A 26,027-nucleotide genomic window follows, 5' to 3' on the forward strand; every position below is an offset into this window, starting at 1 on the left:
GTGGGGCTATATTTGGGTAGAACTAGAGAATGGAAACTATAAGATTTAAAAACAAAAAAAAAATCACAAATGGGGCCATCTTGCTAATTGTCTAGAAAAACATTATTTTTAGGTGGATTGTGCATGCATTACTTTTTTGAAGCACCCATGTTTATTCATGGTATACATTATATATTAAGGCAATCAAATCTTTAATTTGAAAAGCTAATAAGATATCATAATGTATTCAACTTTATAGTATCTTGATCATTGCTTTTGAATTCTCACACTTTTTGTGTTCTTTTGCTACAATCAAGGATCTCAATAATTTGATAAAATTTGAACCTTTTATATAGTCAAATTTTAGTCCTAGACATTTTGTATCTAGAATGCTAATGGGCCTTTAAGGTTATTTGCTTTTCTTTTTAACATAATATAAGTACTATATAATCAAGGATAACAATAATAATTCGATAATATTGGGATAATTTAATCAAACTTTAGCTTTTGCCAAATTGTATCAAGAAAGCCTCTAAAGTTTTTTGGTCTTTTAAATAGGATCTTCGAATTTTAGTGGATATATATCTACGTTAAATAATTGGCCAACTGTTTTCACAATATATATTGAACAAATTATGTCTCTATATATTAGCTTGAATTTTAATGATGTGTCATGTGCTCAAGTAAGCATCCTTTGTTGCTATGATTATGAGAGCATTTAATAATCTAAAATGGTTTTTTAAAGCAATTTATGAAAGTATTTGCATGCTCAAGATGTAATAACTTTAGGATGATGATGATTTTTCAAAAAAATTTAGAAGGCTTATATGATGATTTTTCTTTAATCTAAATTAATGATTTTTTTAAAGTAATCTTACGATGAATCTTTAAGCAAACTAAAATACTTCAAAAATCAATCTTCACAATGTTTTTGCTTGGGTTACTAAAATTTGAAGAAAGATTTCTTGAAAAAAAAAAAAAAAACGAAGAAAGATATATACAATTTATACTAAAACTTACGGGCAGAGTTCATTCAAGTAAGAACCACCGAATAAAATAAGATTGGAGAACCATTTTCAGTTCTTCGATCATCAAGATCTACGACGGATGCATTATCTTGTTGGATGAATGCATAATTTGGGTTCGAATCTTAGATAGAGCGAAATTTTATTTTTTAAGTCCACGAAAAATATAGTTCTCACCACGCCCAAAAGTTAATAGGAGATGTATATACACTTAAGCATATTTTTGGCCCAAAAAGCATACGTATCCATTATTCTTTGCCCAAACCAAATGTGTTAATGGCCCAATTTGTTTTTTTTGAAGACCACTATTCTTTTTTCTTGAAAGAAGCCCATTATTCTAATCTTTGTCAATTGTCACCAAAATAAAATGTTTAAATTAAATAAACATTGCCTTTGAAAAACATAACAAAACATTGGAAAATATAATAGTCGCTTCTTTCAAAATTATTAAAAAGAATGATATTATACATTAATTTTAATTTTTTATATAATTATAAAATTAATAATCTCAATAATGTTTTATTAAGTACTAGAAAATCAAGATAAATATATAAAATAAAAATAATACCGATCATTGGTATGATAGAAATAGATATGTTGCATATATAATTATATATATATAATACTATATAAATTTGGTAATAAATTTCAGATAATAATGATAGTAAATCAGCCCCCAAATTCCAACCCTTGTTCTACCTCACAAAGCCCGCACAAACAACAAAACCACCATTTTCATCCTCAATAATTCTCCATAAATTCATGGAATAAATTTAATTTTCGGATTCTTTGTTTTTTTTTTTCATGATTCTCATCTCCAAATTCTTCTCGGGAATTATATGATAAAATTGTATAATTTACTATAACAAAAAATGGGGAAAAATCAAGCGTACAAAGCGATGCAAAGATCTCGGCTTGGCTCGAGCTCCGCCGCGCCGGATGAGGTTGAAGATGGCATGGTTCGTACCCTTTCATACTGTATACTGTAGCGCGTTTGTTGATTTTTTTCTCTTTAGGTGTTTGATTTAGTTGATGGAGAGGCTAAACTCCATGATAATTTGTGATATAATTAATGAATTAATTGAATTACGCTATAAAAATGAGTGCATTAAATTGACTTCGGAGGATTTATAATGAAAATGTGTAGTGCTAAACTTGATGCTGAGAAAGAGTGTTGGAGAACTGATATTAGCTGGAAAATTTTGTATTTAGCGTTTCTTTCTTTTATCTGTTACTGAATTGGGACTTCACTCTGGCAAGATTGTTAGGGTTTTGGAAATCTTGAAGCTATGAGCAATGGCTCTAGCTCAGTTTGAGATTGTATTGAAGAAAAAAATAGGCTAATCTGATTCTGATTTGGGGTTTTACTTGGGGGGTGTTTGGCTGAGCTTATTTTAGAGAGGTTGTATGCTCCAACAGCTTATAAGATGTTTATGAGCTTCTAAATTGTCAAAGTGTTTGGACAAATTGAGCTTGTAAGCTATAGATAGAAAATCCTAGTTTGTGAGAGAAAATTGAAGAGAGATGGAATTGGAAGGGTACATGTTAGAAATAAGAAAACGTAGTAGGGTTGTTTTTGTAAATTGATTATTGCGTATAAGATTATGAAAAAATATGATGGGGTTGAGGAACTTATTTTTCGGGTAGCTTATAAGATGTTAGAGCTCATTTCGTGTTTATTTTTGCCAAACAATTCTGAAGAGCTTATAAGTTGTTTAAGGATCCTATAACCTCAACCAAACCATCTCTTAGTTCAATTTTTGTTATCTTTGTTAATTCATCGATGAGTTAATGTTGAAAGATTTGACTGTGATGCTAACTGGGGATAAAATGCATATTTTGTTGGCGGGGTACTATTTCATTTGTGAAGTTCTCAAGTGGTGAATGTTGACTAAGATGTAAGCTGATGGGTAAATTGATTAGATAACATTTATGATGAGCTTGATTGAGTAGAAAGAGAAGAAGAACACCACATACCAGCTACTTACTATTGGTAAAATGAGCAAGCTTTGTTGATATGATTGGAGTTGAATGCTATACGTGGAAAATTGATAATGCTGCCGCTGGTAAAATGATTTATTATTCAAAATATATATCCATTAAGAAAGTAAGTACCAAATTGTTGATTGTGCAACTTAATTCCACTTATTATTATCAGTGCATGTTATTTTTTAGGCTGCCGGTTCTTTTAAACACATTCCTACATTCAAAGGAAGATTTTACTTTTGCAATGCTAGTTAGTACCTCTGTAGACTGGTTTGACTTATCAATTGATCGAGATATTTGATTGTTGCCGGACAAACTTCTAGTGTTATTCTTCCTTTTGCTGCTGCTACTTCGATGCATTTAGTCTGTACTTTTTCTGATGAGGACTGTCGCAGGTGGATGGTTCATTTCATTCACCAGAATGGCATGCTGCTCGTTTGGCAAGTCTCAAAACTTCTCATACAATTACATGGGAGGAGTACAAGAAGAAGCAAAAGGTGATTTATGGGATTGTGTTCTTTTAGGATTGCATGTCTTGTATCTTTCATAATTCTGTGTCGGTTGACCACATTCTATCTTTTTACTTGGTTCAAGCTTAAACGGTGCTTGTTAGCATAAATATGTTAGAGCCTAACGGTGTAATTGCTAGGAGGAAGAAATGAGAAGGGGGGTGTTGGAAGCGGATAAAGACAAGATGATGAGAGAGTATAGGGCTCAGCTAGATGCTGAAAGATCACGTAAACTTGCACAAGGGAAAAACCACTCCAGCAGCAAATCCAAGCGCAAAAGGGGTAATTGTTTGAGTGGGCAGTGATTTTTTCCATGCTCATAAATAATAGCGTTTAATGTTATTGTTACTGTTTTTTGCAGATAAGAAGGACAAAGATTCAAAGAAACACAGCAGCAAGAAGCGAAAGGTGCATACCCACCCTTCCTGTTTAGATTTGTTTGTTTAATTGATGATCTACTGGTTATGATTCGCCTGGTTAACAGGAAGTCTTGAAATTCTTGAACAACATTTAGTCACTTTCAAGACTTGAAATTCTTCGTCTTATTTAAGCTGAGCAAGTTATAGGAAGTGAAAAAATGTTGTTTATCATTCAAATAGAACTCCTTAAACCAATCATTCCACTTCTTAGATGTAGACTTTAAGCAACAATATGCTTTTCCAGCTGAATGGATGTTTCATTTTGCATCATAATTATCCATGTCTCGACCCCATTTTTGTTTATTTTCGTTTTTACAATCTTCTGCATTTTCATTGTCAGCCTGCACCTTTAGAAACTGCCATCTCAATTTTCCTCTCAACATTATTGCCTCACTGTGATTCTGAATGCTAATTCTAATAAAGTACACTCGGTATTCGATTTCAGCGTTCGAAGAGATCTTCAGATTCTAGTTCGAGCTCCTCATCAGAATCATCTAGCAGCGATGATGAAGAGAGAGAGTCGAAGCGATCCAAGTCAAGGTCGAGGCGAAGCAAGAAAGAGAAGAAACGGCGCTCAAGGTCGAAGCACTTGAGCAGCGAAAATGAAGACGCTGATGGGCCTTTGCCGCTGTCCAGATTTTTCGGAAGCGTGAAAAGTTGATCTCCGTTCAACGGCTACGCCTCGACTCTGACGACTGTGTACTATGCTCTTTCCCTTTACTAATTCACTGTATAAGTTGAATCTGCTCAAGTTTTGCGACTTGTATCTTGAATATATATATAGACCATTTATTGCAACTTATTGAACGTTGTAATATTCCCATTGAGTTTGTCGGATTTTGAGCTAGTGAAAGAAAAATGCAATTATAACTAGAATTTGCCGTTCCATTTTTCATGATAAATTTACGATCAAAGAAAATACATTGTTAGGAGGAGAAACTTTCATTGTGTGTATTGCTTTTAATGCGAGGAAGAAAACACACAGCATTTGGAAATTCCATATGCGTGGGCTATATTTATAAGGTTTTGGTGAATGATGTATAGTCTACATTATAGTTTTTATTTTTATTTTTTTTCCATTTACACCTCAAATTATTAATTACATAAAAATCAAAGCCTAATAAATGTGTTCACGTGCAGTAAATGGGATTTATTAGGTCAATGTCAAATTATTAATTATTAGTTAAAATCAAGATAAAATCGAGAATAAACTCAATCATGTAACAGATTGCACTAAATAAAAATTTATGTTCGCATGCCGATCCAAATTCTGATATATAATTCGATCCTATCCCCATGATCCGTTGGGGCGGGGGCGGGATCGGTCCGAACTCAATCCAAATTCGAATTTGAGTCGGATCAGACTCAAGTTCGGACCGAATGGACCCATGATGCAATCCAAATTCTGATATATAATTCGATCCTAACCCCATGATCCATTGGGGCGGGGTCGGTCCGAACTCAATCCAAACCCGAATTTAAGTCGGATCAGACTCAAGTTCGGGTCAGATGGACCCATGTGCACTGCGCACCGGAGCACACAGGATTGCGGCCCATGTCACATTTGTTCCATCTATATTTGGTCTCATCATTTATTTTGAATATCTACCTATCTATCTACTTTCTATCACATTCTATCTTTGAATCCTCTACCCACATTTCTTACGTACCTAAGTCCCAATAATAATTAATATGAATTTATGATGATCATGTGTGTTCTGTCTTTTTCTTCCTTATCTTTTCTATATATATTTAATCACAATGTAGCCATTTTAAATATGATGTTCCTAGAATAGATAAAACCAAAAGTAGATGACGCAAATAAAAACCAGAAGTAGATGACGCAATTAAACTTCACATCTTATATCCTCAATGTAAATTATTTAATTGTTCGATTTTCTATGTAAAGATTATAATGGATTAAACTTACCTTCTTTTTCTTAACATCCAATATATACATATATGCAAAAAGAAATTTAATATTCTCTCCGTCCACTTAAAGTGTCTTGTTTTCCTTTTTGGGTTGTCTTACTTCAATTGTCGTATTTTCCTTTATAGAAAAAATTATTCTCAAACAATAAAAAATTTTGGGGCCCCACATCACCTTTTCAACTCTACACCACAAGCATTTAATAATCTAATTAATATTTATCAAAATAATTGTCCCGAAAAAAAATAGGTTACTTGAAGTGGGACGGAGGAAATAATAAATTCGATACTAAACTGCTCAAAAAGAGAAAAAAATCCGATAATAAAACTACTAAATGAACAAAAAGTTAGGATGTCACACATGAATGACATCCCCAATCACAACACTATATATAAGTACACAAACAAACCAAAATAAGAGCTCTAAAACCTCACTATTATCATACGAGGACGAAGTGTAGCTCAATTGGTAAAATATTTTTTTTTCTCCAATCAATAAATTGAGGGTTCGAGTTATACCCAATACGTGGGTGTGAGTTGTAATTAAAAAAAAAAAAAAAACTTCACTAATATATTCCATCACAACTTCGAATAAATAGGGTTATTGGACCCTATGACAAAAAACTTCCCGGTGGGCAGCTCCTCCACCGGGAGCAAGGCGAGGCGGGCGCCGATTGCCGCCACGGTATCGGCGGTGTGCAAGCCCTTGCCGCCGGTCATGGAGGTTTGAGTGAAGCCCGGGCAGATACAATTGACACTTAGGTCTTTCCCTTTGTAACGTCTAGCCAAAATATTGGAGTATGAATTAAGAGCCAATTTTGAAACTGCATAATCAGTCCAAATTTGAGGCCATCCATTGCTTTTCCATGTCCCATTTTTCACATCTTCAAGAAATAAATTGATCATTCCTTCTATTTGGGATTCTGATAGATTTTCCTCATCGAGAAGCATTGCTTTGAATTTGGGATTCTTGAGCTTCTGCGTGGAAAAAAGAAATTATTTGTTTTGTTATTTTGTTAGTAGTCGATCCGGTTGCAAACAAATGAAAATGGAAAACTCAATGCAATTATATAAAAATTAGGTCAATTTGAAAATTTAAATTGAGAGCGTGATAGTTATTTTCAGTATTTCAATCGTGAAAATATATGATGGACGCATCATCGAATATATTACCAGTATTGTACGAATCTACGAGGAGCATAAATTATATTTTTATGATACAATTAATTTTACGATGTATGTTCAGTCACGCTCTTATGAAAAATAAAATTATCATGAGAACCAACCTCTAAATACATATTTATATATTTGCCACATGAATTATTTCATTTTGTAAGAATATTAATTTATTCCCTTATGTTTATTCATATTTTATTTATATGATATAACATAAGAATATTTTTTTTCATAATACATATAATAAGTGTATATTTTTCATTTATAACTTTTACGAGCATTGCACATTATGCACGTAGTATATATTATATGAATAATCCGACTCATATAAGTGGATGATAACTAACTTACAAATTTATACTCACATTTAATAATCCAAGTCTTGAGCTGATATTGAGAATCCTCGCCGCCGTGGATTGGCGGCGGAAGAGCGGCAAGAGGGCCTCAGTCAGCATTTTCGGGCCGTAGAAATTAGTTCGCACCACCGTCTCCGCCTGCTCCACCGAGTTCCCATCTAGCTCGTTGAACGACACGGCCGCATTGTTTATCTGAAAAATAAAAATAAATAAATAAATAAATAAATTTATTTTCATGCTACCAACATTAAATAATTCATAATTTTGTTATTATTTAAAAAAGAAAGAAAGAGGGAAATGAAGTGTAATTGAAGATCATACAACAAATTATTGGTACATTCATTGTTTAATGCATTCATGTGTCTTAACTCGAATAAGTGACTTAGGAGAATCAATTTTACTAAGTCATTCAACTTTACTAGTAATTTGGAAGGATCAAATTTTATTTTATTTATTATTTTTGAGAAAAAGGCATTTCAAATTAGTATATGTTATAGTAATTAACCATGTGCTATAGTCTATAGATTAATTTTAGACTTTTTAGTCTCTAATTAGTTGTCGGTGGTCAATCTTGAGAGAAATTTTGTATTGAAGATTTAGATTTAATTAATAAATTGTTTTTAAGATCTTAAAAAAAAACTATTGTTTATGACTTGAACATCTATTTATAACTCTGCTTAGTTAGGTGTATAAATTAATTCATCATTCCACTAACTAGCAACATTTAATTTTATTCTATTAATATTTGTACATTTGCATCAACTTGTTCTATTTAATTAACCTAATAATTAATAATTTAATATTCACGAGCTAATTAACTTGTTCTTAAAAAAAAAAACCTCCATTTACATAGAAGTTCTTCAATGCTTGGATTTTTTTTCAACCTATTCTTTCCTATTTATAACCAAAATCATTTAATATCGATCAGCTTAAAATTTCGATATAATTAATTTGGTCGGTTCACCAAACTCAAATCATAATTTATAACAAGAAGACAAAATCTAGATAAGAATAAAACCGGTCACCTTAAAATAAATGATTTGATGATTATTTGTCATTTATTAATTAATGGGATTTGTCTCGATTTAGACAAAAATTTCTGCATACACACAAAAAAAATCTTTTTAATTTTGATCCATCAATTTTAGATTCAACATGAAATTAATCTTATAATATCCCGTAAATTTAAAATACGTAAAATACATGCTTTTCTAAGAGCATAACCGATAAACTGAAAATTTTAATTATTTACTACAAAAATTACCAAAGAACTTACCAATATATCCACAACACCAAAAGCTTGTTGAAACCATGAAACAAATTTTTCAATGGAATTTTGATCAGAAATATCAAGGCAACAAAAGTGAACATGCAAGCCTTCATTCTTCAACGATTCAACCACCGCGAGGCCGCGGCCGCCGTCTCTGGCCGTCAGAACCACCGTGAGCCCTAGCTCCGCCAGCCGCCTAACTAGGGCAAACCCGATGCCCTTGTTAGCTCCGGTGACTATCGCTACCGTCTCCTTCGACCACCACCTACATATATATAACCAATATTAGTATGTTCATTTTATTTTAATTTCATGTAGCTAAAAAAGATTATATTTTCAATTATTTGGTCGTGAAAATTTAATATTCGCAAATGCATGTAAGTGTTTCTTGGTGAACTAAATTTCGTGAATTTTTAATTAAATCATATTTTAGTTTCGAGTTTCATTTCACCGATGCACATTATGTTTATATAGGGACGGACGCAGAAAATTAGATTAGGAGGAGCACTACTAATTTTTTTTTCTCGAAAATATAGAAAATAAAAGATGAAAAAATTGAAAATTTTGGTTGGGGGTGCTTGTGCTCCCCCCAGCACCCACCAATCATAATTATCGATAAATTTACGTTAACTTGAAAAATAAAAGATTGAAACATGATATCATTTTTTGATATTATTATAAACATGATGAGAGATATTATTGAAATATAGTGTTCGAAATTTAGTTGGGGGTGCTTGTGCTCCCCCCAGCACCCACCAATCATAATTATCGATAAATTTACGTTAAGGTTAGACTTTGGTGTTGGAACAAAATTTTTGGGATCATTGGGGTGAATACCATCGTTGCCGAATGGATATCTAATGAGCTGCTTTCACGTTTTTTGTAATTTTTTGGTACTTCTGGTACCTTTTATGAAATTCACCTTTACTTGATCAAAAAAAAAAAAAAAACTTGAAAAATGAATGATTGAAACATGATATCATTTTTTTTAATAAATTTGCAATATTAAATAAAGAAATAATAGTGTTCGAAATTTGGTTGGGGGTGCTAGTGCTCCCCCTATGTCTACCACCGATTATTATTATCGATAAATTTACTTAACTCGAAAAATAAGTGACTGAAACACGATATTATATCTTGATATTACTATAAATCCAACGAGAGATGTTATTGAAATAGGGTTTGAAATTGAAACACGATAAGAAAATAGAGAATCGTACCTTGATAATGGATGGCAAATAGGAGAAACAAGAATGGTGTTTGCTTCCTCTTTATTCGACATTTTTCAAGACTATGCAAAATGTAAGATACTATGAAAAAAATAAAATGAATGAAACAACAAATGAACACTTATATATATAAGTACATAAATATAATAATTAATGTAACATGATGCTGGCAGATAAGGTGTGGAATTAATAAAATATGCATGAAGGAAAGCGCAGTCTGAAAAGTTTGAAAATATATTGTGGCGTGGAATCTTCACAAGTCCCCAACCACACAGAAATTAATTAATTATATGTATGTGATGTAGTATAAACAATGTACTATAAATCACAATTAATTGAATAATAGTACTATTAATTAATTAATTAATTGTGATAGTGTGAGTGAGGCTCGTGGCTTAATATTGTATAGTCCACATGTGTTGTCCCCTGCGGTAATTTCTGAGATCACTGCAGAATTTTTAATTGATAGTTTTTAGTTTTTAATTTTTAATTTCATTGCATGACCTAAACTGCTAGTCGAGTTGTAAAAATAACTTGATTTTTGGAAAATGGACTATATATTGGGACATCTAAAAAAGGAATAAGGGACTATGAATACAACAACAAAATATTTTTTTTATAGACAGATTTTTCTCTCGATAAATTCAAAAATATTGTCGGTAATTATAATTAACGAGAGATCACCGAAGTAAAATGGATATTGGTAATTTCAATGTCGGCAAAAAATTACAAAAGGAATCTGACGGTCGGTAAATTATATCGAGGGAATACCGAGGGATTTATTCCTCGGTAAACTTAATGCATTTGACTACATTTTTACAAAGGGATTTTTTTTCCCGGTAAAAGTTCTTTTTTTTTTTTTAACTAAAGGAGTATTAAACAGAAAAATATAAATAAAAAAATATGAATTAAAATTAAAATTTTAGGTAGGACATAAAAGATGTTGAAAGTGAAAGGATATATAGAGGCCTACATGTTCCTCGCCACTAGCACCAAATATTTTTTTAAGGTTATTTTCTAATGTTTGCTTTCTGAAAAAAGTTTTGTTTTCAAGTTGGACTAATATTATAGTTTCCCCATGCATTTGTCTTTATTTGCAAGATACAAAAGTAGTTAATATAAGTTGATAGACAATTTATTTCACCAACTTATACATCATGGCTCATATTAATTTGATCTCTACCATATACATAAATATATACTTGTTTTTCTAGCTTTATTAATTCAACTTCATTAATCTATTTGGTCGGATTATAATTTGCTTCAATAATTTCTCAAGGGATGTCATTTAATAAAGTCTTTAACTTGAATATTGATATATAATACTCCCTCCGTACCAGTTATAACCTCTCCAAAAAAATGAGGTACGTAAATTAAGAAAATGTAGATAATTAAAATAAAAGAAAGTATAGTAAATGATGAGAGAGATAAATAAAATAATTTATTTCATTTTTTGGATTGAGACATTATAAATGAGGCACGTCCCAAAAAGATATTGGGACGTTATAAATTGGACAAAGGAAGTATATAGTATAGTGCATATGCACCCCCAATCACAGCGCATGGCCATTTATTTTCATGAAAAACTCTAATAATTAATGGAGAGTTAATTAGAGGTATATGAAAATTATTTATCACATGGGCACAGTCCAAATAAATTTATTGCAACATGACAACGTTTAGATTTTAACTTTGTATATACTATATTATATCTATACAAACATACAAGTTCTAATTTCATCTGATCTACTTTCATGACTTTGAATTAGTCAATAGTCATAATTCTAGATTAGGATTACTTTCTTGAACGAAATTAATTTTGCTACATTATTATATATAAGATTTAAATACATGATTATAAAGATTAATTTGTAACTATAATTAACAATATATTCTTTTCTTGAGAGCTGTTAATAATAATATATATTTAGATTTTGGCGTTTTGTAGCTTTAATTTTCTTATAATTGTTGCCTTGTCGCTTCTATTTATCTTTTTTCCCATTCTACCACATACATAAAGTTAAAGTGATAAAATATGAAAAATGATGAAAAATGACAAAATAACAATTACTAGATAAAATGACTAATGACTTCCACATCATGGTATTTAATATAAAGAAACATCTACATTTGATTTTTTTTATTTTTTGGGACATCGAGCTACACATTAAAGTAAATTAGATGGTGCACTTCAAACTTTTGTAACTCAATAAAATAAAGCAAACATTTTCTTATGTAACGCATATTATAATTCTTTATTCAACTTAATTTGTTTAAGAATATATATACGGTTCATATATAAAAATGATGTTAGGTATTCAAAAGATTTGTGGTCCAAACTCTCGTAAAAAATGAATTAACTTTCAAATGCTTCAATATATAACTATATATTTTTTATAATTTATCTCATGCTTTATTCGTGGGCGTGACACATCAATAAAAATAATAAAACATTTTACTAAAGTAATATGAGCTACTTAGATTCGGGACCAGCTATTAATAGGGCATGACACATTAAGAATTACAAAGAATTGATGTTTGATTTTGGGAGCTACTTAAATTGTATAACTAAATAATTAAGCACGTGCTGCCTAATTACGCACTCTTATATCATTAATTGTTTATAATTTTTTCGTATTATAACTTATAAGACACGAGGTTCCTATATAATGCGAAAAATTAAATAGTATATTGCTCCTTTATTGAGTTCGAGACTTTTAAGTTTAAATATTAGGTGGGAATGACTTGTTCATCTTCACACGCATAATCAAACATGCTCGTATATTTTTCTCACTTTGATAATTTTCTATTTAATAAATTTAAATTATATTGAACTTTTTTTTTACTTAAATAATGTTATTTATAAAACAATAAATAGCGATAAAGTAAAATAATTATATATAAATTATATTTTTAAAAAAATATAAAACATTTCATACTATATATGCAAAAAGCAATGCGGACTATCAAAGTGGGACAAAGTAAGTAGTAGGGCTGTTTGTTCGTTGTTCGATTCAACTCGACTCGATCCATTTACAACCCCGAGCCGTACCATAGATAGCATTTCTCACTCATTTGGACAAATCTCCATTTTATTTCTCCTTGTTATTACACAAGTGGAAAACATGTACAACATCCCATTTGTTTAAATTACAACCATCAATCAAGAAGTTTAAAAAATCATCAAATCTTAAACACAAATTCACTGCATTCAACTATAGATTCTTGAATACATACAGAGCTCAATAAAAACTTGACCTGCTCATTGTTGCAAGTGAAGAGGATGAGCTGAGGACGACGTTGTCTACGGCACCTAGACTCCGTGGAACGATGAGATTCATTCTTCGGGTTGCATCGTCAAGCACTCTTCCCGTATGGACTCGAAAAGAACTGTGGACAAGTACCTTTCGCCAAAGCTGGGAAACACAACCTGCAAAGTGTATCAGAGTCTTAGAAGAGCTCCGGAGAAAAATAGAACCCGTGTTCTAGTACAATTATTGTGGGGGAAGACGAAAACCAAGCTAATGCGTTTCATAATCCGTGAAATCATGTGAAAATCGGCCCAGCAGTTACCAATCCGATGACAGAATTAAAGGATTGTGAAGATCGCTTCCTCACAAGATTCCGATGATTGTTTATGAAATTTACAAAATGCTAAAACAGTTCTTAAAGTTGCACTTAAATTTATCAACAACTTGCCCAAAACCGACATACAGTGATAAGTTTGCCGGCATTTTCAGGTCTCGTTGCAACCCTTAAAGCAGCAGCAGCTGCTGCTCCGGAAGAAATACCCACCTGATTAAAATAAAATATTGTAAGAAATGCTTCACTATGAAAGCTCGTGCTGTAAATCGTAGTCTTAAGACTTGCAAAGAGCTTTTAAAATCAAAACTATTAGTTCAACCTTTGTGATTTCACTTCTAGTGATTTGCCACCAATATATAAAGTACAAACTTATAATGTAACGAGCAAACACTCACCAGTAGGCCTTCTTGGAGAGCCAATTGCTTTGCAGTTTCTACTGCTTCATCGCTCGATATCTAGCAATGACAAAAGGAGTAACAAAAATGAGGAATATTAATATAAACCAACAGTATACAAATAAATTTTCAACTGATGCATAAGTGTTTTTGTCATAAGGACTACTTATTATGCTTATGCATCATAGATCAACAAACAAAATTGCACGGCTACTTGGCACTTGGCACCCATATATCGTGCACACATGCAGTGCAGAAGCTATGGAAAATGGTAGGGGTAAGAAGCAGACCGCTATAACTTCATCCACGACTTCTAGATCTAAATTCTTTGGAATAAAACCAGCTCCAATCCCTTGAATTTTGTGAGGACCTGCAGTTTCAAAGTGCAGATGTTAGAGAAAGGACAGCTTTAACCTAGTGGATTGACAGAGATAAGTATAGAGACCGTAAGCTTACCGGGCTCGCCACCAGTTAATATATTACTTTCCGTTGGTTCCACGCCAATAACCTAATTCAACGGGGGCAGGCAATGAATTGATGCATTAGAGAATTAGTAAAATGCTTAGTGAACAATTATCATTAAGTATAAGATCATTTGAAAGGAGAAAAAGGAAAATAAACTACCTTGACATTAGGATTGAGTTTTTTGAGGTAACGACCAGTGCCTGAAATAGTTCCACCGGTGCCGATCCCTGCAACAAGTATGTCCACCTTGCCTTTTGTATCTTCCCATATCTCTGGGCCAGTGGTTTCATAGTGAATCTGACAAAAAGGATACATGATTTAATAATGCAATCTTATTTTTAATAAAAACACCGACTTAAGCAGAACAAGGTGGTGTTCCTAAACTAAGAAGGAGGAACATGTGATGTAATGAAAGAACCATCATATATATGATATACGAACATTTTTCGTAACAAGACACTACAAGATATTATGATTTAAGAAGGGGTAATTGCAAAACAAATCACAATCTTATTATACTAATTTTGCAATTTCGACCTCACTTTCAATTCAAACCTTAGCAAAATACATACCAAAATCATTCTAATTTTTGCAATTGGGGCTTCACCAATTTTTCCGGCAACCGAAGAGATGACGTGGACGCTAGCATTGACTAAAAAGATGGTGTGGATTTGGAGGAGCAAACCACGTCGTTTAGTGTGCAATTGAGCAAAAAAATGCATAATATTAGAATCTTATCAACTTTGTGCTTAATTGCATGCTAAACAACTCATTTAGTCCACACACCGGCATCCTAGCCACCATTTCGGTTGTCGGAAAGAAATAGGCAATTGCATAAATTATAAAGATTTGGTATTTATTTGCAAAGGTTTGAAAGAAGGCCTAGCAAAATGGATATAACTTCGTTATTTATTTTGCAATTAACCCTTCTATGAACCCACTACCAGAGATAATAAAGCACATGCCATCAAAACCGCGGTTATCCTTCAGATAATTGAACCCGTTAATGCCAACAAATTGAATGAATGAAATACTTAATAAGAGAATGAACAAGTCAGAAGGTTGTAAGAAGAAACCTGGGGGTTTGCTGGGTTATCAAACTGTCCTAGCATATAGGCATTCGGAGTGCTATTCAATATTTCTTCAGCTTTCTGAAGAGCTCCGTTCACGCCTTTGGCTGCATCCGTCAACACGAGCTTAGCTCCGAAAGCTTTCAAGAGGACCTTCCTCTCAAGACTCATGGACGTTGGCATTGTCAAGATGAGCTTGTATCCTTTAGAGGCAGCTATAAAAGCAAGGCCAATTCCAGTATTTCCACTCGTAGCTTCGACCAAAACACTCTAGAATATAGTCGAATTTCCATATAAGAACAAAGCATACGAGGGTAAAGAAAGAAGCAATGTAAAAAACAATCAAAAGGGACAAACCATACAGTGGAAATATGATTCACATTATACCTTTCCCGGAGTTATAAGGCCTCTTTTCTCAGCATCAGCTATCATACTGTATCCTATCCTGGAAGCAAGACACGACCACGGATGTAAAACAACCTACTCTCGAATAAGATATTCTTAATAAATGTGAAAATCATGTTATAACCGATGAATTTTTAGATCAAAGACAGAGTGATTTTCTTCAAGCCACATATACAAAATTTGAATGTGAAGAGTGAAATTGTTGCTAACCTATCCTTGACACTGCAACATGGCTCCATGATCTCAAGCTTGGCAGATACATTCGCAACGCAACCTTTTACTATGTTGTTTAAGTAAACCATTGGCGTCTTCCCAATAAGCTGAAGAAAGTGAAGAAACACAAATTGGAAAAGCTAATAAATAGAACTCCAACAACATTAACATCCAAATATTGATCCAAACAGAAAACATGAAGATAAAAATAAACTTTCACCTAATTTATCCATCCCTATCTCAGCTAAATACGGCTTCCAATCTCACCTATATTTCTCGCATTTGAGTTGCCAAATTAGAATACAAAAGGAGACATACTTGTAACTTGCCTCAATTTCCACAATCATATTTCATCCAAGAGGCAACAAGTTAACTTTTTTTCCAAGATAATTCTATTTTTTCTGTTAGAAAAGAGGAAAAATGATTAATTTGCGCCACAGCCATCGACTAAAACTCAATAATCCCAACACTGCTACATTTCACACACACATATATATACAGAGAGAGATGAAAGTGAGACCTGGCTAACATCTTCAGCAATGTTGAGACCTTCAATCGCCGCCTGCGGCTCGACCGATACCGCTTTACACACAATTCCGCACCTACTACCGCAGCCGATTCTCATTCTATCGGCATTCTCATAGGCTAGCGTTCTAGCTCCGAGAGATCGCCTAGCAGTGGAGAATTTAGGCGAGCAGAGCTCCGAGCTGTCGGCGGCACACAGAAAAGTCAACGGAATTTTCGCCAGCGTCGCCATTGTCATGCCACTGTGTGCGATTTTGTGTCAGAAAGCATAGAGATTTTTGTGGCTTCACATATGATATTTTATTCTCTCACTCTCTCTCTCATCACTATTTCTCACACCTTCACTGTGTGTATACTGCGTGGTATAATCATGGAATTTTTAGAGTAAAATTAAGTTAAATTTTTATTTTTATCCATATTTTAATAAGTATATTATAATGAAATGTATTTTTTTTTTCTTCACCTAAGAGAAAGGAGAGAGTCAAAACTTGAAATCTTAAAATTAGGAAATGCTATATATGAAGAATTATCTTATTATGTGTAACTTTATGTCGCATGATATTTATTAAAAGATTGATTTAATTGTATATGTAGAATTATATCGTATCTTGATATGTGTAAATTTATGTCACATAATACTTATTAAAAAACGGAGGAAATAAGTATGTACTTTTGAAAAAAATATTTAATTTTAGATGTTTTTCGAGTGCTCAATAATTTAAAATGCGATCAATTTATCAGATGAATTAATATTTCTTGAGCGAAAAACTTCATATGATTAATTATCAATCAATACTTGAATAAGATAAAAATGCATTGTTGATACAAAAAGACCATAATCAGTAATCAACTTGAAAGAAATCTAAATTATAACAGTCAATCGTAATTTTTTATTATTATTATTATTATTATTATTATTATTATTATTATTATTATTATTATTATTTTCGAGTTTCGATTGAATCCAAATAGAATTACACATTTGGTCCATGATTATATATTTGGCCCAATATAATTTGGGCTGGCCCAATTCAACCCAAATTACACACATTTGGTCCATGATTTGTTCTTATAAAAAAAGAACTAACATAAAAATATCTTTACTCTTGCAAAACATCCTCAGCATCCGTTGCAACCCTTTTTTCTGCGATTAACGATGATGAGCAGAAGAGCTGCTGTTTCTGCAATCGATCTCATTCATGGAAGAGGATTTCTCAATCAATGGTCGCATAAATCGGGTATTATCTCTCCTCCATTCTCTCTCTTCTCTTCCAAGGCTTTTCAACCTAAGCAGCCCAGAATCGATTTCAGCTGTATTAAAGAATTAAATGATGCTATTGGAGTGTTTCAAAAAATGAAGAGTATGCAGCCGGAGCCTTCTGTTCTAATGTACAACAATCTTTTGAGTGTCACTGTAAAGATTGAGCAGTATTCTTTTGCCCTTTATATGTTTGATGAAATGCTTAGGATGGGTGTCCCTGTTAATGTTTACACGATGAATATTGCTGTGAATTGTTGTTGTCTCTTGAAAGATATAAAATCTGGCTTTGCTGTAATGGGTATATTTTTCAAGAGAGGGTACGAACCAGATGTCGCGACATTCACCACTCTGATTAAAGGGTTGTTTTTAAATCATAAGGTGGCCGAGGCTGGGAAATTGTTCAATATGCTTTTGCGTTTCAGAATATGTGAGCCTAATGATTTTATGATTGTGACGATGGTAGATGGGCTTTGTAAATCAGGAAATGTCCTTCCAGCGAGAGATTTAGTTCGTAGATTAGAAAGAAGTAGGTTGAGACCTAATGTCAAGGCTTATAATGCATTACTCGACGGGCTACGCAAATCTGGAATGGTGGATGATGCTCTCCAGCTCCTATCCGCGATGATCGAAAAGGGTATTACACCCGATGTTGTCACGTACAGCTCGATGATTCAGGGGTTGTGCGACCTAGGGAGACTGGAGGATGTTAAGGTTCTGGTGAATGAAATGTCTAATTCTAATATTTCTCTCAATGTTGTTACCTTTAATATATTGATTGATGCATACTGCAAGGAACAAAAGATGAAAGAGGCCGTGGATTTACTGGAAATTATGAAGCAACGTAACGTATGCCCTGATGTTGTCACTTATACTGCGATAATGGAGGGGTATTGTTTGAGAGGAGAAATTGACAAAGCACGACAAGTACTTGATTCCATGGTTGACAAGGGACTTAAGCCTAATATTGTTACCTACAACTGCTTATTAAATGGATATTGCAGAAAGGGGAGAATAGACGAAGCTCGGCTTCATTTTCTGGAATTTCCTTGTAAAGGTCTGGAGCATGATACATGTACTTACACAACCATGATACATGGATTGTTTAGTAAACGTAGATTTTCCGAGGGCTGGAAGCTTTTGAAGGATATGGAAGCTCGACGAGTAACTCCTGACATATATACTTATAATACATTGTTGGATGGGCTATGCAGGAATGGGGAGATTGATGAAGCTCTTTCTTTTGTGCACACGATTGAAGGGAAAGGAGTTACTCCTAATAGAGTCACATATGGGGCTGTCATAAATGGATTATGCAAAAATGGGAAACTTGATGTTGCTAGAGATCTTTTCAACCAACTACCTTCTATAGGTGTGCTACCTAATACTCGTATATATAATATGATCATTGGTGCACTTTGTCATGAAGGTTCTACGGAGGAGGCACAATGTTTGCTTACAGAGATGCAGAGTCATGGTTGTGCACCTGACGAAGTGACATACAACATCATGACGCGAAGTTTCCTAAAGAAGAAAGAGCTTAGCAAGGCAATACCATACTTGGAAGTAATGCGCGAAAAGGAACTCTCAGCAGATGTTTCTACTCTTTCCATGCTCATTGATCAAATGCAAGGAAAAACTAAAGATGATGTTCTTCTCAAATTGATGAAGGATGTTTTGCCAAAGGATTTTGCATCATAGTCATCTCCCCTTCTGAGATGCAACCAACTCAGGCTTTGGGGCTGAACTTTGTGTCTTTTTATTTCTTCTAGTTTTTTTTTTCAACTCAGGCTTTGGGCTGATCTCGTGTCTTTTTATTTCTTCTGTACTATTTTTTCATCTAAAGATTTTTCTTGTGATTTTCTTGCGTTTATTTATGGGTGGTTTTTCAATTCTCATATATCTCATGTTGTGTGCAAATATATTCTCAGATATTCTAATAATTCAATTCATATGCATATGTTACTGAAATGGATATTCATTTATTTTCTTCTACTTTTGATACAAGAGGCAGACAGCCTTCTAGCTGAAGTGTCTCTTTCCTGATTAGTTTTTAACCACAATTTGAGCAGAAAACTACTCATTTCGCAAATCAAAATTGCCTCACAAAACATCCTGCAGTTTTCAGTCTTGAAAAAGCTACGCCAAAAACATACTTGTGAAGATTTAGCAACACAACTAATAGCAACAAACTGGTATCTACACCCTCCTTCATCTCCTAAACACAATTCTCTCAACAATACAAAATATATTGTAATAACATATAATAATTCACATCAATTACTCAATAAAATCCTGAATTTAAAAATATAAATATTCAATTTATACAGAGTGTAATGATAATTAAAGTTATTAAATAAATTTAAAAAGTATTCGATAATAAAAATTTGCACTATGCATATACTATTCATCATAATAAATATTTCTATACAAACGTAAATAAAAAGTTATAAATTTTTTAATGAAGAGACAGAAAATAAAATATTCTAATATTTTCATAACTTATTCATTTTTGATGATTTTTATACTATATTGAATTTGAGATACATATTGATTATTTTTTCATGATCAAATTTGATGACGTTTAAACAATAATTACAATATAAAAAGGTTAAAAATATAGTGAAAATTTTGGTGGAAGAAGAGAGAGAAAAAGAAAGGGAAAAAAACTCATCTTTTATATATTATAGATATAGATTCCAGGTATAATTATTGTCTTTTTTCTCAAGAAAATGTATTATTTTATTTACATTGTATAATATTGCTATATTTTCATTTCGTGCATAGCACATGAGAAAATACTAGTTAACCAAAGAGAGATATTACTATAGTGGTTTTCTTAGAAGAAACGCGCGAAAAGAGACTCTTAGCATATGCTTCTACTTTTTTTATTTAATCCATTATCATTGCAGCCGATTATTTATAAGTATCATGTACTAATCCACAAAGGATGTTTATGTACCAAGTTATTGTTAAATTTGTTTGGATTGGTCTAAGAGATGACACTTGTTCTACTTTTTTTATATGAAGCACTTACTTGAAGTTATAATATATAGGGTTCATTGCCGAAAAAACATATACTTTTTTTATTTTTGATTTTTTCCCATGACAAAAAAAAATCTGAACAAAAATCCATGAATTGAAAAATTTATTGCATTTTTCCCCGCGTTCATTTTTCCCCCAAATTGAATCCGAGGTGGCAATCGGATTTCCAGCGTGTCATCGCCGGGAATTGAACGAGACGATGCCGTTTTATGGCTTTTTGACAATTCAATTACAAAATATGAAGCTTAGGGTTTGTCTAAGCATAGGGTTCGTCGATTAGGGTTCGTCGAGCAAAATGTCCCAAAACCTAACTGGAAGCTCGAATTCAGGAGCTTTGCATCCGCGTGCACAATGTGGATGTGGAATACCAGTCGTCCTTCGTGTATCTCACACCGAGAAAATCCGTTTCGGCGATTCCTTTGTTGTATCTCACACAAAGTTTGAAATGTTGTTTTTCATGATCATTGAAAATGTAAATGAAATGTTGGTTTGTAGATTTTAATGGCTCAAAATCTGGAAATGGAATGCCCTCGAAAATCTGTTCGAAATGTAGTTCTTATTGCAGAGCAAAAATCTAGTTCTTAACTTGACCATGCCTTCTCAAAAATCTGGAAATGGAATGCTAAAAAAATGGCAGCCAAAGCATACCGGAGCTCTGGCTGAGCTGATTTGGTAAGTCACTCTCTACCTTGGGCAGCCAGAGCTGATTTGGTAAGCTCTGGCTATGTCAGAGCTGTGAGGAGGTGAGGTGGAAAATTAGGGGTTTAGGTGAGGTGGAAAATTAATGTTATGTGGCAACCACGTTGGATCGAAGCTCAATCGGAGATCGCCGGAAAATGGACGCGGGGAAAAAATGCAATAAATTTTTCAATTCATGGATTTCTGTTCAAATTCTTTTTGTCATGGGAAAAAACCAAAAATCGAAAAAGTATATGGTTTTTTCAGCATATATATATATATATATATATATATATATATATATATATATATATAGGGTTAGGTTCAATGAAAAAGGCCTAAATGTAAGAAAGAAGAGAGAAGTAATCTCATCCGTTGATCTTATCTAATCTAACGGACATGATTTATTCACGCCATGCTCAACGGATTTTTTCGTTGAACATTCGTGAACATATACAATATTTTTGGGGGTTCTGGGTTTCGACCCCCCTTATGTTCAACGAAAAATTCCGTTGAACATGGCGTGAATAAATCATGTCCGTTAGATTAGATAAGATCAACAGATTAGATTACTTCTCTCTTTTTTCTTACATTTAGGCCTTCTTCATTGAACTTTAGCCTATATATATATATATATATATATATATATATATATAAGTCCATTATGATATCATAAAAAACACATGAAATTCTAGTAGCCCATTATTATTCAAGCCCAAAATTCTGAGCCCACCAAAGAACTCACCCTTATAAAAAAGTCCATAATCGCAAACTCCATCCGTTGCAATTTCAACCCTTTTTTCAGATTCTCAATCACAACTACTCTCGCAAGCGTCGCCCAACACTCTCCCTTTCTTCACATTAAATCTCACCGCCGATTAAGGATGACGAGCAGAAGAGCTGCTGTTTTTGCAATCGACCTCATTCATCATGGAAGAGGATTTCTCAATCAATGGTCGCATAAATCGGGTATTATCTCTCCTCCATTCTCTCTCTTCTCTTCCAAGGCTTTTCAACCTAAGCAGCCCAGAATCGATTTCAGCTGTGTTAAAGAATTAAATGATGCTATTGGAGTGTTTCAAAAAATGAACAGTATGCAGCCGGAGCCTTCTGTTCTAATGTACAACAATCTTTTGAGTGTCACTGTAAAGATTGAGCAGTATTCTTTTGCCCTTTATATGTTTGATGAAATGCTTAGGATGGGTGTCCCTGTTAATGTTTACACGATGAATATTGCTGTGAATTGTTGTTGTCTCTTGAAAGATATAAAATCTGGCTTTGCTGTAATGGGTATATTTTTCAAGAGAGGGTACGAACCAGATGTCGCGACATTCACCACTCTGATTAAAGGGTTGTTTTTAAATCATAAGGTGGCCGAGGCTGGGAAATTGTTCAATATGCTTTTGCGTTTCAGAATATGTGAGCCTAATGATGTTATGATTGTGACGATGGTAGATGGGCTTTGTAAATCAGGAAATGTCCTTCCAGCGAGAGATTTAGTTCGTAGATTAGAAAGAAGTAGGTTGAGACCCAATGTCAAGGCTTATAATGCATTACTCGACGGGCTACGCAAATCTGGAATGGTGGATGATGCTCTCCAGCTCCTATCCACGATGATCGAAAAGGATATTACACCCGATGTTGTCACGTACAACTCAATGATTCAGGGGTTGTGCGACCTAGGGAGACTGGAGGATATTAAGGTTCTGGTGAATGAAATGTCTAATTCTAATATTTCTTTCGATGTTGTTACCTTTAGTACATTGATTGATGCATACTGTAAGGAGAGAAAGGTGAAAGAGGCTGAAGATTTGTTGGAAATTATGAGGCAACGTAACGTATGCCCTAATGTTGTCACTTATACTGCGCTAATGGAGGGGTATTGTTTGAGAGGGGAAATTGACAAAGCACAACAAGTACTTGATTCCATGGTTGACAAGGGACTTAAGCCTAATATTGTTACCTACAACTGCTTATTAAATGGATATTGCAGAAAGGGGAGAATAGACGAAGCTTGGCTTCATTTTCTGGAATTTCCATGTAAAGGTCTGGAGCATGATACATGTACTTATAATACCATGATTCATGGGCTGTTTAGTAAGCGTAGATTTTCCGAGGGCTTGAAACTTTTCAAGGATATGGAAGCTCGACGAGTATGTCCTGATATATATACTTATAGTACATTGTTGGATGGGCTGTATAGTAATGGGGAGACTGATGAAGCTCTTTCTTTTTTACACACCATTGAAGGGAAAGGAGTTACTCCTAATAGAGTCACCTATGGGGCTGTCATTAATGGATTATGCAAAAATGGGAAACTTGATGTTGCTAGAGATCTTTTCAACCAACTACCTTCTAGAGGTGTGCAACCTAATGCTCGTATATGTAATATGATCATTGGTGCACTTTGTTATGAAGGTTCTACAGAGGAGGCACAATGTTTGCTTACAGAGATGCAGAGTCATGGTTGTGCACCTGACGAAGTGACATACAACATCATGACGCGAAGTTTCCTAAAGAAGAAAGAGCTCAGCAAGGCAATACCATACTTGGAAGTAATGCGCGAAAAGGGACTCTCAGCAAATGTTTCTACTCTTTCCATGCTCATTGATCAAATGCAAGGAAAAACTAAAGATGATGTTCTTCTCAAATTGATGAAGGATGTTTTGCCAAAGGATTTTGCATCATAGTCATCTCGCCTTCTGATATGCAACCAACTCAGGCTTTGGGGCTGAACTTTGTCTTTTTATTTCTTCTAGTTTTTTTTTTCATCTAAAGATTTTTCTTGTGATTTTGGAAGGGTACTTGCTTGCGTTTATTTATGGGTGGTTTTTCAATTTGTCGATTTTTTTGTAATATATCTCATGTTGTGTACAAATATATTCTCATATATTCTAATATATCAATTCGTATGCGTATGTTGCAGAAATGGATATTCATTTATTTTCTTCTACTTTTGATTTTCACCTAGAAATAAAACAAATATATACTTCCATATTTATTGAAAAAAAATGGCAAAGAAGAAGATGAAAAGAAAATTCACCAAACATATTACTCATCTAACCACAATTTGAGCAGAAAACTACTTATTTTGCAAAATCAAAATTGCCTCACAAAACATCCTGCAGTTTACAGTCTTTTAAAAGCTACACCAAAAACATACTCAAAAGAGAATAACAAAGGCAAAGTTATAAGTAGAGCTACTCCTTGTGAAGATTTAGCAACACAATTAATAGCAACAAACTGGTATCTACACCCTCCTTCGTCTCCTAAAATTATACTCCCTCCGTCCATGAAAGAACTTTCTAGGAAGGGTGACACGAGTTTTAAGAGAGGTTATTGAGTGTATTGAGAGTGGAGAAAAGGTTGTTGAGTGTATTGGACCGGTGAAAGTGTGTTATAATTAATATAGAGAGTTGTGAAAAAGATCAAAATAAGTAAATATAAGTGGTGGGGTATAGTTCAAAAATAGGTAGAAAGTTTTTTTTATGGACGTCTCAAAAAGAAAAGATAAGAAGTTCTTTTGTGTACGGAGAGTAATACAAATTTGAATAAGAGCGATGAAAAGAATTGTTTAACTTAATATTACCAACAAATTTCACTCATACACGCCATTGCATAATTTAAACTATTAAATTTAACTATATATACTTTTTTATTATTTACACAAAATAGGGTTATTTACTAAAGAAATGCGGTTATTTTAGGTATCTATATATAATATAAAAGAGCAGTTTAACGGTAAAATTTACCGCCAATTTTTCTCTCTCCTATAAAAAAAACTATATTCTCTCTCCCACAATCTATCCCACTATTTACTCATTAAATATCTATTAGTTAATCTATATATATAAAACATGCACGAATTTTTTCTACAAAAATTTCTCTCTTTACTTTGCACTTTTTGTTTTGATTCTTTTTTAAAATCCATCAACTTTTACTTATAAAAAAATATTTTATATGGAGGTTAAATTAAAGATAATAATAAGATCTTTAATTTGATGTAAAAGTTATTAAAAATAAATTTAAAATAAATAAATTATTATCATTTAAAGTCACAATTTTTTTCTCTCTCTCATCTTTCATCTATCCTCTCCTCTCTCCTACCTCCTTTCTTTGAATAACACGTTCAATTTTTTTTTTCTATTTCATTCCTTTTTTAATTTTTTATTTTATTTTATTTTTTATATTTTTGTTAGACATCATTTTTAATTTTTTTTTTGCTATAACAATTTAATGTAACTAAAAAGATTAGACTTATATTTGTTCATTTTAGAACTCTTTAGCTTAAAAATAAATTTTAAAGGTTGAAATTTATATTAATATAAATTTATAGATAATTAATTAATTAAATCTTAAAAAATTAATTTCAAATATGATTTAGATTTATTAATTTTTTGTATGAATTTTTATATTTCTTTATATTAACATATTTGTTATTATTATGTCTTAATTAAATTTAATATTAGATTGAGAATTGACAATCTATATCTATATAGTACATAAAAGA

The 26,027-nt window shown here is 32.9% G+C and overlaps 5 protein-coding genes across 5 annotated transcripts; 3 read left to right on the forward strand and 2 right to left on the reverse strand.

The window, feature by feature from the left end:
* The first annotated feature begins 1,642 nt into the window (after positions 1-1,642).
* Positions 1,643-4,794, forward strand: LOC130999747 (uncharacterized). The gene is made up of 5 exons (XM_057925365.1): positions 1,643-1,963; positions 3,386-3,487; positions 3,640-3,781; positions 3,861-3,907; positions 4,364-4,794. The coding sequence occupies exons 1-5, from the start codon at positions 1,877-1,879 to the stop codon at positions 4,577-4,579; spliced, it is 594 nt and encodes a 197-aa protein (XP_057781348.1). The 5' UTR covers positions 1,643-1,876; the 3' UTR covers positions 4,580-4,794.
* Positions 4,795-6,313: 1,519 nt separating this feature from the next.
* On the reverse strand, positions 6,314-9,968 carry LOC130999746 ((+)-neomenthol dehydrogenase). Its single transcript, XM_057925364.1, has 4 exons — positions 9,870-9,968; positions 8,656-8,914; positions 7,389-7,571; positions 6,314-6,825 (listed from the first exon to the last, which is right to left on the reverse strand). Exons 1-4 carry the CDS (start codon positions 9,929-9,931, stop codon positions 6,427-6,429), a joined length of 903 nt encoding a protein of 300 aa, XP_057781347.1. The 5' UTR covers positions 9,932-9,968; the 3' UTR covers positions 6,314-6,426.
* Positions 9,969-12,952: 2,984 nt separating this feature from the next.
* LOC130999745 (cysteine synthase, chloroplastic/chromoplastic-like) lies at positions 12,953-16,901 on the reverse strand. The gene is made up of 10 exons (XM_057925363.1): positions 16,532-16,901; positions 16,009-16,118; positions 15,781-15,838; positions 15,400-15,663; positions 14,483-14,620; positions 14,315-14,366; positions 14,149-14,228; positions 13,859-13,918; positions 13,593-13,673; positions 12,953-13,308 (listed from the first exon to the last, which is right to left on the reverse strand). Exons 1-10 carry the CDS (start codon positions 16,772-16,774, stop codon positions 13,216-13,218), a joined length of 1,179 nt encoding a protein of 392 aa, XP_057781346.1. The 5' UTR covers positions 16,775-16,901; the 3' UTR covers positions 12,953-13,215.
* A 770-nt stretch (positions 16,902-17,671) lies between these two features.
* Positions 17,672-19,651, forward strand: LOC130999743 (pentatricopeptide repeat-containing protein At1g63330-like). Its single transcript, XM_057925360.1, has one exon. It carries the CDS (start codon positions 17,693-17,695, stop codon positions 19,493-19,495), a length of 1,803 nt encoding a protein of 600 aa, XP_057781343.1. The 5' UTR covers positions 17,672-17,692; the 3' UTR covers positions 19,496-19,651.
* Positions 19,652-22,303: 2,652 nt separating this feature from the next.
* Positions 22,304-24,432, forward strand: LOC130999748 (pentatricopeptide repeat-containing protein At1g12300, mitochondrial-like). The gene has a single exon (XM_057925366.1). It carries the CDS (start codon positions 22,402-22,404, stop codon positions 24,205-24,207), a length of 1,806 nt encoding a protein of 601 aa, XP_057781349.1. The 5' UTR covers positions 22,304-22,401; the 3' UTR covers positions 24,208-24,432.
* The last annotated feature ends 1,595 nt before the right edge of the window (positions 24,433-26,027 follow it).

This window comes from Salvia miltiorrhiza, chromosome 8 (genome assembly GCF_028751815.1).
Source record: "Salvia miltiorrhiza cultivar Shanhuang (shh) chromosome 8, IMPLAD_Smil_shh, whole genome shotgun sequence".
Classification (NCBI taxonomy): domain Eukaryota; kingdom Viridiplantae; phylum Streptophyta; class Magnoliopsida; order Lamiales; family Lamiaceae; genus Salvia; species Salvia miltiorrhiza.